Source organism: Helicoverpa zea, chromosome 4 (assembly GCF_022581195.2).
Source record: "Helicoverpa zea isolate HzStark_Cry1AcR chromosome 4, ilHelZeax1.1, whole genome shotgun sequence".
Taxonomy (NCBI): domain Eukaryota; kingdom Metazoa; phylum Arthropoda; class Insecta; order Lepidoptera; family Noctuidae; genus Helicoverpa; species Helicoverpa zea.
Genome location: NC_061455.1, coordinates 3,900,772 through 3,912,828, shown reverse-complemented (window position 1 = coordinate 3,912,828; position 12,057 = coordinate 3,900,772). Strand labels below are relative to the sequence as shown.

At 34.7% G+C, this 12,057-nt stretch overlaps 1 protein-coding gene across 1 annotated transcript; it reads left to right on the top strand.

Annotated features, from left to right (window-relative positions):
• Nucleotides 1-1,118: 1,118 nt before the first annotated feature.
• On the top strand, nucleotides 1,119-11,357 carry LOC124630039 (nose resistant to fluoxetine protein 6-like). The gene is made up of 13 exons (XM_047163747.1): nucleotides 1,119-1,488; nucleotides 1,687-1,984; nucleotides 2,601-2,789; nucleotides 3,012-3,091; nucleotides 3,258-3,451; nucleotides 4,337-4,451; nucleotides 5,721-5,935; nucleotides 6,324-6,511; nucleotides 6,825-6,951; nucleotides 8,493-8,679; nucleotides 9,365-9,507; nucleotides 10,202-10,310; nucleotides 10,914-11,357. The coding sequence occupies exons 1-13, from the start codon at nucleotides 1,302-1,304 to the stop codon at nucleotides 10,979-10,981; spliced, it is 2,100 nt and encodes a 699-aa protein (XP_047019703.1). The 5' UTR covers nucleotides 1,119-1,301; the 3' UTR covers nucleotides 10,982-11,357.
• Nucleotides 11,358-12,057: the final 700 nt, after the last annotated feature.

Below are 12,057 nucleotides of genomic sequence, written 5' to 3'. Positions count from 1 at the left end.
TCGTTCGCGAACTGCTCTTGCAAGAATATTCCTTAAAAAATATTCGACCTGTGTGTTTAAATCTTAAAATTATAATTTCCATCTTTTACAGCTATGCCTTCATGAGTCATGATTCGTGACGATCTACAGTATTTCTATCGTACATTCACCTACTTTCATATTATAAACAAAAAAAAAAGATAATTTAACTCGAGGAAATGTTCTGTTAAGCCGGAAACGACCTAGAAGTAGCTTTATTAGAACTATGCTTAGGTATCGATTAATTCCTAGATAGATAGTATTTTGAAGAAATAACATATTTAGGTATTTTGTGCAAACTTACGAGATACATTAGTAAAATTACAACAAAAGTAAAAACAAACAGTAGACATAAAATCAAATATGACTTAAATCACCTACTTATCATTGCGTGGCTTCGTTAGACTCCCAACATACATAGTTGGGCAAAGGCTCGGGAGACTTTTATGTTGGCAATACCAAACAATATGATCCCCGTTGCTGTAGGTCGGTACCTCCTACTTATGCACGACTTGGTATCAGGATATCCCCTTTAGATTCGTCCTTCAGTAGAAAATCAGACATGATGACAAGTTTTCAGAATACTAATAAGTAGGATGGGGTCTTCACTTCCCAGTGGACTTTGGGAGCTCACTTTACGAACAAAATTTCATCAACAGTACAGAACAGTATTATGGGGCTACGGAGAGCTAGCCTTTAATAATAACGTTTTTGCTCATTTTTTATGGTTTTTGAACCTGCTGTCAACGTAATATTTTTTGGTTTCATTCATGATTTTAATACTTAGGTATGTAGGTATTAGCATGAAACATGTACGCAAAAATGCAATGTTTGATTAAGCAAAAAAAAAGTGCATTTCAGTGCATAGATAACGACCAGAAGATAAACATGGTAGGTACTTCGAAAATAATCAGTTGAAGTCACCGCCAAAAATAGATCATGTTTTTTTTCGATACCCTTAGATGATCGATGGCATAATCATGACAATTCTAACGCGGGTCAACACCCTCAAATAATCTAGAAATCAATGTTCAAAATCTTTCTTCGTGAATCAAATTACGCAGCACATTGATTAGATTAGCCGGCATAATTAAAAAGGAAATATCGTAAAATAATCAAACGGCTCCTGTTATTTGATCGTGATAGTCCGTTAATAAAGAAAACAATTATAAAAAATAGTGTGCATATTTTTGTGAAGTAAATTATCAAACTTGAAAAAGGAAAAAAATAACCAATAAATGCGTAATTAATGATAAAATATCTGTGATAATTGCAAATTCGAAATGCATTTTAAATTATTTTTAAGTTTATTTGTTAACGTGGTAGTTATTAATTTAGTAAAAGGGTCGATAGTGTTGCCGGTACGAAATGAAGCGTTTAATAAAGATCTTTATGAAGAAGTGCTGGATGCAGAATTATGTGATCAACAAATACAAATTATTAGAAATAACACTTTGATATCCTTGTTTTGTAAGTACAATTTTGACTTTACTAAGTGACCCTTAACTTACTTTTAACTATTAAATTATTTAAAAAAATGACGAGAGGTTCTCTTTAAATCTTCAATTAAGTGTGTTAATTTTAAGTGAAGCCAGAATACCGAAAAAAAACTGCTATGGAAATAAGCAAATAATCGCTTCTCAAAATGGGGCTTTCTTTTTTCAACAGTCGCGGACGCCGGCATGAGGGTACCCAGAGGATTTCTAGAAGGAAACACTATGGACATGGGCAATTACCACCAATGTATTGGCTTGAACCAAAATATAGCAGATACTGAATTACAAGGAAAATACTGCATGATACGAGTACCTTTAAATCAGACATTCGTTACACCATGGATGAATTCTGAGACGAATTTCAACCCTAATAACCTACGCTTGGACGGTGAAACGATAAAGAGTTTGAGAGAATTTTATGCTATGAAAAATGGAATGAATGCCTTGACTGGTGCTGTTGATGTTGATAGGTAATTTAACTATAATTATAACTTAAATATAACTCATTTTACGGATTTAATTGTGGTTATAATAATATTATTTAATCCCCATAATCCAAATCCAAGCCGAAAACTGCTAGACCTAAGGATACAGTGAGCTAGTTTTGCGTGAATCAGATTGTCAATAATCAACAAATTGTAGGGTAGCTGTTGGTAACTAAAACATCAAGGCGACCAACACCTTAGTCTGCCTGAGACCATGGATGCTGTGAAGGATCCGAAACGTCGAGATTAAATCATATTAATATAACCGCGACAAGATCCGTAAAAGTAGTTTTATTTAGGTATATGTCTTATATTCGCGCAAGTGTAAGAAATCAGTATATAATTAACTTATCTATATTGTAATGCAGACTTTGAACGGGTATATGCAATGTTCTATTTTTATATAATTTTCAAGAATATTTACGTTTTCAACTTTTGACTACTTAAGATTCGAAACAGTTTGTTCAGAAAGGAAATAAGGACTTTTTTGGATACTAAAAGAGTCTCAAAAATTCAATAACAATTTAGAAAGAAAATGTGACTTCTCTAAAATTAGCCGCATTTTAGAAATTCTTGATGTTATTAATTTGTTTATTTGTAGGCTAGCACCAAACAACCCGTTGGCGTCGCTTACATTCCGGCTAGCCGTCTGTGTCCCCAAGCCTTGCACAACGGAACAAGCGATCAACTCTTTCGCATTCAACATGACTGCTGTAGGCTTCCAATATGATGATGATTTCTGCCGTCTGCCTGATGATAAACCTTGGGTACCTGGTGATACAGTCATTGTGTAAGTAAATCTGTAACTACATGGTGTATAGAAAATTTTGAAAGGGGTAGTGGTTTTAGAGACTGTGGGATTCAAATGAAAGATTTTATTTTCACAAAAAGTACCATTTAGTTAGTTAATGTCATAAGTTATTTTTTTATGATGTGCGAAGCTTGCAATGCAATTTATTGATGCTAAACTGCGTTATTAATATAGGTTGTAATTCCTTTCGATTTTTTTCAGAGTGCTCTTCTCTATAATTGGACTACTAACTGTAGTAAGCACATCCTACGATATATGGCACACAATTATTTTGGAAAAAGGTATTTCATAAATTGTAATATTTTCTTAGGACATGAGTGCATTTTAAGAAATGTATTTCTCTGAATAAAACGTCATCACGTCGGCCATAAGTAAAATCTATCGCAAATTAACCATTTATAAGTTATTATTTTTAGTGTCTTCCATAAAGTTGTCAATGTATTTCAGATCCTAAGACAGTGAGCGTGATTGGTAGATGTTTCTCAGTATACACGAACGGTCGTCGTGTGATGAATTTCCAGTCAAGTCCTAATAGCATAGAGTGTTTAGATGGCATCAGAGCAATGGCTATGATATGGGTGGTCCTAGGACATACCTTTTCATCAGTAGCGTTTTTCCAAAACCCGCTAGATGCCTTTACGGTAAGTGATTGTAATTCTTTACTAATATTAGGTATAAAGGTGTTTGTTGGCTACGTTGAAACGATAGAATGAGTTGAGATCTTTGAAGATGTAGATAGATAGGCATTCAAATTCGAGTAGGTATGAGACGTATCGCAGATGAAGTGGGGAAATCTCATTATTGTAAACCTATCAAAGATGTTTTAATTAATACAGTACTTTCAAAGGCGCAATTAAAAAGTGAGTATTTAGTTTGTAAATTCATCGAGATCAAATCTCACTTATAAGCTTTGTAAATTGAATCCAGTAGATTCTTATTAGTATTTGATAATATCGAAGAGTTTAAGTGTTATTTATTAATCCAATCTGTTCCGTTTAATAATGTTGATTATAAGCGAATATTTTTAGTTTATTTAAACATTTTCGGAAAACTTACAGCTAGAGGAAACAATATGAGAGAAATAATATGACACTTGAAGGCCATTTACAAGTTTTCACAATTAGCTTTACATACTAATAAAAGAAAATGTCGATTGGTGTCTGGAAAAATAGTAACAACTCGTATTGCATGTGATTATAAAAAAAAGTTAAATAAAAAAATTACTAACTAGACAACGCTTAACGATTAGTTATACTTTAAATTAAATATAGGTAAGCTGAAGGTCATATCGCGATGATTTTAAGTAAGAAATTGTGATAAGGGCTGAATCTAATAGATTCTTACTAGTATTTGATATTATCGAATAGTTTAAGTGTTAATTCATCCAATCAGTTGTTTGTTTTAGTCAGATTGATTGAGCAATTAGTCATAATTTAAAAATGAGTCAGAAATGGCGATAAGGGCCGAACGATGACGATGATGATGACTTTGACTTTGATGATGATGTTATTTTTTGTATATTTTAGTGGGCATCATCATGGCAATCATTATGGATCACATCAGCCACAGTTACAGTGGACACATTCTTCACATTGAGTGGTTTTCTAGTCGTATATACTGCTCTGGGAAAATTCAATTCAAGTAAGTAATGATATGGCATTGATATGATTTATCAAAATTCGAAGTACCAAGAAACAACATTGAGAAACATTCAATTAGTTATTTCGTGATTGTTTTCTTAAGAGCTTGTTCGCACGTTCGTTAAATGTCCGTCATAGTAAAAGTCAGAGTTGGCGTATTTTTAACGCCTTCGAGATTAGTGTTCATGCGAACACGTTTTAATCACTCTTACCACGTCTTTCGTCCTAATAGAAAGTTAAAATTACTGGCAGTAATGATTTTTATCTGAATAGAATAAAAAGTAGGTAAATAGAAGACATGCTGAAAAATCCGCTGATTGATCAGAGGGCTGCTATTCTACAGCAGTTTGTGGTTGTTTACAATTACAATGTTGTGACATATCAAGTTTTTTAATAATTTTGTACGTCGTTTTGTTAAAACTGCCGCTTGAAAATGAATATTTTTTTACTTGTGGTAAAAAATCGTCTCATTTCTGACTCTACCAAAGTAACTCATAAAATCACCTGTGTAGTATGTATGCCCACACGTGGTATACTTTTCATGCTTTAATAAGGAAATGGCGTTGAAAACAACCGATATCGAAAAAATAAATTAAAGAGGAGAATAATTTCATAACATTATTTGTACTATAATGATAAATCATTGTGGATAAATTCGAGGAAATCTTAGTGATGTTTCAAAAGAAAACGTATTATAAAGACTGATAAGTAAAGAAGTAATTGAAACACTGATTTAGCTACCGCCGCGGGCACAGGAAACAATATTAGGAAATATTAACATTTCGAAATGATAAAACAATTGGATTAATTGGGAACTTTCCGTAAAAAATGATAAAAATGTCACACGATGATATATTACCGTCAAAACTGTTCTGTTTACGAAAACTTGAGGTTTCGAAACCATTATTGTTGATAAATAAAAATTCCTCAATCAATTTCGCTATCTGAGTAATTATTTCATTAAAGGAATTTTAATCAATGTGGGACGATACTGAATATTTCACAAGTCTATGTATGATTTTTATCACAATTAATTTAATTAAAAGAACTGCACAAAGATTTAATTTAAAAGAAAGAAAACAAAGTGAAAACAGTTGTATTTACCTAATAAGACTATTTTTGGTATCATTTTTGATGACTATTTTTGATGTATTATTAATTTCAAAGCAGGTCCAAATGATACTTCTTTATCTAATATTTACTTTAAGATACTACTTTTTACCTGATCCTTATCAAGCTTATACCCAAAGAATTATTTCCATAATTTCAGTGCAACTCCTCAAAAACATCCACTTGTTTTGGCTGAATCGACTCCTACGTATGTTTCCTCTATTGGCTGTGGTTGTGCTCTTTGAAGCTACGTACTTGCACCGCATGGCTGATGGCCCTGTATGGGAGATGGTGGAGGATCAAGTCAATAGATGCAGAACTTATTGGTGGTCAACTTTATTGCATATGCAGAATTATATGAATCCTACTTTTACGGTAAGTTAAGCAATATTTTGCATACATCCATGAACGTTGTAGCGAGGAAAGCTCATTTTAAATTGAGAACGCTCAAAAGACATGTAATGTGTGCGAATCTTATTAAATTTTCAGTGTACCTATCTAATCTATCACAATTTACAGAAAGAAATAAAGAAACTAAAGGATTAAACAAACCGTTCATTAAATGATAACTTCGATCAGTGTGTGATGCAGTGCATAGTTTTCTACAAATTATATTGAACGGCTCGAATTGATACGTTGATGATCTCTTTACCGGTTGATATGTGCCTGACCCTTACTGCGCTTAGTTTTAGGTCTTACTTTATACTAATAATACACATACATAATCAACATAAGTTGATAGATCTATTTACAAAATTTTCAGTGTGTCGGCCAAACGTGGTACTTAGCCATAGACGTCCAACTGCATATTCTGTCTCCAATCGTCCTATTCTGGGTGCTTATGGGCAAGCAACGAATCGCATGGGCAGCATTACTATCTGTTTTGGCCGCTGTCCTCACAGCTTCTACTACTTACATCTTTATAAAGGAGTTTCCTTCTACTATGATGGGGCAAGTACCTAAGCTGTGTATCAAAGTTGCTGACTGTCTTATCAGATGAAGTATCGTATGTTTTATGTAACACCTTTTTAAACTTGTTTTTTTCTACATAGTCATATCAGTCATTGTGCACAAATAAATAATCTTTATCTTTATGTACCTTTTTCTGTGATTACACCGAAACAAGAAAGTCCTTCCTAGTATAGGCAAGTCAATGTGTATAAAATAGGAGACAGACTTTTCTGAGATTTTGTCCAATTAAATATTGGCAAAATTGAAAATAAAAATTAAACCTTCATGCATCTTAAGTACTTTCTTTTTCCAGGCAACCTGACCGTATGTTCGACTATATAGTCAACTATTACATGAACACGTTAACAAGAGCCTCCCCTTTCTTCGTCGGCATGCTATTCGGGTATATTGTGAAAACTAAGAAATTGGAAATGTCAAAGGTACGACTATATTACATATAAAATAAGTAGGTACATCATATGTATACGAAAACTATATTATATAATGGATGAAACGTTGAGATTCAAAATTGCAATCAGCTTGATAATCATCTAACAGTAGATTATTAGGTAGGTAATTGTATGGCTATACATAATACTCTATTATATTTATTTAGTAAAGCATCGATAACAAAATGTAGGTAAGTACTTACTTTTATTTACTGATGTGATGTTTTTTTTAGATAAGCTTGATGTCCATTTGCGATGTCATAGTTTGGATTTTCACACAAATTGCATAAAACGTATCCGTTTTTGACAGTTCATTAAAAGTATTGAATTTTACTGGTTTTCAACCACCGTATTGTCCATTATACTGTGCCAGTAACAAAATAAAAGCTAGAGCTTAATTTCATAGAGAGCGCTGATTATGCACGTATACGTAATCCAGATTATGCTATTTTCAGTGGCACGATTACCGATTAACCCCGATTACCCACGATTGTATTATCTGATAACGTCAATGTAAACCGTGAGACCCGGACAAAAAAGACGCGAAATTACATCATAATCATAATTTGGAATAAGACATACCTACACTTAGGTTTCATCATCATCATCATATCAGCCTTTTTAGTTTCCCACTGCGGGGCTCAGACTTCCTCCTCTACGGAGAAGGAATTAATCATTCTCATCAATTAATCACAGGCGTTAATCATCACGCTTGCTCAAGGAGTTTCTTAAACCACTGGACTGGGACATCATGACTTAACATAAAGTTTGGCGAGAAAAAATCTAATTATTGTTTGTTGCATGCGATAGAATTTTGAAGATATCCTGTAGTAACAATGTAACGTAGTTGGACCACAACTTTTCACTAGTTTGATCGACATCGAATAGTCTACGAGAATGCCCATAAAACAAACAGATCTAACTTCATCAGAATAGTATTTCGTAAAAACTTTTGCCTTTAGAACCCTTTGTAGTGTTTTATCCAAATCCTAAGTTTTTATGATCTCTGATAATATCCACGTGAGGATTTCCCTAAATACTTATTTTATTACCTTTTATTTTAATGAATGAACAAACTCGGTATGAAGATAGAATTACTGTAATTACTTTCAAATGTCACATTTAAGTTGATAAGATTAATTTATGGGATTAAATTACGTCTGCATTAGCTTTAGGTTTAATAGATAAGCGATTCATTGATAAGTAGGTAGTGTTTTGACGCAAAATATTGAAGAGTGTTACCTAATTATTTCATGAGTATCTACAGCCCGTGGGTTTACCCGAGGCCTGAGTGAATTATTTCTCTCGCCCTCATTTAAGGTAGGCTTTATGCTATTTTGGTGTATAAGCTAGATAAGCTTATTCAGTAGCTTTTCCGTGAAAGAGTAAGAGTAATAAACATCCAATCATCATTCTTTTGTAAAATTTGTGATATATGATGTGATTTTAAAGGTCTTCTATTCCAAAGATCCATCTACATATAGCTGCTTTTATTTATATTTTTTATGTTTTTTTCTATATTATTAACACAGATTGGAACAGTATGTTACTGGGCAGCATGCTTTACGTTATCAACGTTCATCATATACACGAGTTATCCTATCAGCCAAGCTGATTGGGACAATCAAGTGGCGGATAGTCTTTACAACTCCTTTATACGACCTCTATGGGGACTTTTTATTGGATGCATGATTTTTGCATGTTTTAATGGTTATGGAGGTAAGAAGTGATTTTATCTAGAAGATCCTGTTGACTGTACCTATTTTTTCAATAGCAAGCAAATTTTGAAAGAACTATGTATATTTGTGAATGTAATGCTAGCTAGGCTATATTTTTATTTCCATAAGGGAAGTAATTCCCTCGGGCGGGGATGAGCCGAATAATAAAACATTTGGAGGCAAAAAAAATGTGAGAGATTACTAAAATTTGACTTTTGCAGTCTAAAGATTCACAACGACTAATGGAATAATAAGCTCTACATTAGCCTCATACACTGCAAACTTTTCTTAACAAACATAAATGTTTGTGTCCACATTACAACAATCCATTATCCGAACGATATGAGAGCGACTAAAAATTTTCATTGATTTGTGATTACCTTCAAAATAAACTTTTAACTATATAACCATCGAGCCTATTATCGGCCGACAGTTTAGTCTGATGTGATCGAATAAGACATTTGAAGATATCTGAATTATTGAGGATTGCTCCATATTTCTAAGAATTTATTTCTTTAAAAGAACTTTACTAATTATTTCTACCAATCGAAAAACTTGAATAATCTAATTTAACTAAATCCCATTCTAAGAGTTTTCTTTCCCTTAAAAAATATGAACATCAGAATAGAAAAGCTCCACTTTTTTTGGAAAGTCGATTAAAAGTGCTTTATTTTTTTATCTTTCAGGTCCTATAAACTGGTTCCTATCACTAAGCGTATGGAAGTTACAATCTCGAATGTCGTATGGTATATATTTGTTCCACTACGGGCTGATGAATGCTGTCAACTTTAGCGCTATTACGCCTCCATACTTTTCCGTTAAATCTTATGTAAGTATTGAGTTTCTTATTATTGGAACAATCAGTTTTATAGATGTATCTACTTATGCTTAAGTAAGGATGGTGTTATATCACTTTGTACCTATTACAAAACTACGTAATATATTTTGTCTATTCTCGGTGACTTCAAAAATCGTTCAATGTAAATAACTAAGTGTCTATGTAGCCAAATTGATAGGAGTTTTCACGCGGCTTTTTTAATACATTGTGTAGAGGTTATACTCAGTACATTAGCGTGATTTCGGCCACGGCGCCGGCGGCTGTTCTCATTTAAGGAGATCAGCTAGCTTCGCAGGACATATTATAGTGCACGAGCATTTGCGCAGACACAGGTGCACTCCTTCACCCTTCCCTATTCCTTCACTCTCAGCCCGATGGGACGGCAATCCGACACGACCGGAAAGAAATCAGGCGCAGGACCGACATTTACGTGCTCCCCAATGGATGGGTGAATCAATCACCATCTTCCACACTACGGGCTGCTTTGTGAAAGTTTAAGTAAACCTACAAAGCGATTTCGGCCCGACCCGGGAATCGAACCCGAGAACTCGAGCACAAAAGCCGCGCTTGGGACCACTAGACAGACGAGGCAGCCGTATATTATTTATACCCGAAAGACCGCGAAATTGGGACGATTTAAGCGAAATTGAATATTTCCTTTATTAATTTCCATATGTTGTTTCAGGTATTCAAGTTCTTAGCGCACTACTCATTATCGTTTGCGGTGACATTCTTCTTAGTTGTATTAATCGATGCGCCGTGTTCTACGCTCTTCAAGATTTTATTAGGAGGAGGTAGATATAGCATTCCATTATATTTTACATAGAACAAATTAACCTATACTATCTGATATTATAAGGCTGCAGAACGTGTGAATCTCAAGACCTACTTATAGATCGGATCAAAAAACAATATTTCAATGTTAATTAGCCCATGTATCGAAGATGGCTATATACTACATACTTCTATCCTGGTGCGCGAATTTAGACGTTTTGTTGTTCTGATTGATGAAGTGCATTAGAAATTGCGTGGTTTTTAGGGTTCCGTACCCAAAAAGTAAAACGAGACCCTTTTGTTTTCGCTCCTCTGTCCGTCCGTCCGTCCGTCTGTCACCAGGCTGTACCTATCTCATGAATTGTGATAGTTAGAGAGTTTAAATTTTCACAGATGATGTATTTCCGTTCTCAATAACAAAAAATACTGAAAACTAGAAAAAATAAATATTTTGGGGGGCTCCCATACAAACGTGATTTTTTTGCTCATTTTTGCTCTGGTACGGAACCCTCCGTGCGCGAGTCCGAGTCGCACTTGGCCGGTTTATCAATTTTAATATAGTATCAATGATAACTCTTCAAATATGAGTAGAAATAATTTAAATAATTTATTTCATTTTACAGGTGGTAAGAAGCCCCACAGAAAGGAAATAGATGAAGATCCAACGAAAGATATTGAAAAAACTTCGTGAAATATATTGACGACTGGCTACTTGTACATAGCGATGTGATATTTATGTATTCAAGTTATTTAATAAATGATTTAATATTTTTATATAAAATAAATGTGTCGCATACCTACTAACACTGGTATGTGCCCGTGTCAGAAGGGAACGACTTCTTAATCACCAAATCTTCATGACTCAGATAAAGAACTCATGTTTTTTCCTCAGCCATTTTATTAAAAAAAAAAACATTAATAAAATTTGGTATATAATTTTGATGATTACTCGATAGTTGGTCAATAGTTTAATCTGCACTCTGTGGAACTTTAGTGGGATAGCTGCAAGCCCTTTGCTGGCTATAATAAAAAGACTATCTCAATAAAATTGTTTTCATAAAATTTTATGACGTCTCTATTTATTTTATTATCTTTTCTCTTTTTATCTTTTTTATATAAAGTAGTTGCGCTTCATCAGAATTAATATCCTAGACGCTGTTTATCTAAGAAATATTGTCTACTTTCTTAGTTAATAACTTTTCTCATAAAGTTTGAGACGTACCTAGTTCTATTATTGTGAGATGCAGCAGTTATTTTTAATTTGTTTTTCACTATTCTCTATCTAAGGGTGCGTCCACATCTGGCGAATGCGCCGCGAATGCGCAGCACGCGAGCCGATCGCGAGATGTCCGCGAGCTGCGCGCGTGCATTTTTGTTCGTGCGCCGCTTCTGCTTGGCCCGCGCGCAGCTCGCGCGCGACCTAAGCGCCGCACGCGAGCGGCGCGCAGGCGGCGCGCGACGTCTGCCATCTTCGATAGTACTGAGCCAATATACGGAACTGTAAGGGCGAGAACTGATTGCGCGCAGATCGCGCGCCGCTCGCGCGCTCTATACGAGCCTTGCGTGAGTTGCGCTAAAGAGGCGCACCGAACTATTGCAGTGACTGCACGCGCGCAGCTCGCGGACAGCTCGCGATCGGCTCGCGTGCTGCGCATTCGCGGCGCATTCGCCAGATGTGGACGCACCCTTAAACATCGTTTTGCGTATAAAGTCACAAGCGAGGCATCAGGCAAGATAGGTAAAGAAACGATTTTTGATCACAATAGT

Bases quoted from the DNA above. Each gene is read 5' to 3' on its own strand.
- LOC124630039 (XM_047163747.1), top strand. From the start codon at position 1,302: ATGCATTTTAAATTATTTTTAAGTTTATTTGTTAACGTGGTAGTTATT. The intron at 5,936-6,323 runs GTAAGTTAAGCA...CAAAATTTTCAG, and splicing joins ATATGAATCCTACTTTTACG to TGTGTCGGCCAAACGTGGTA. The intron at 6,952-8,492 runs GTACGACTATAT...TTATTAACACAG, and splicing joins AGAAATTGGAAATGTCAAAG to ATTGGAACAGTATGTTACTG.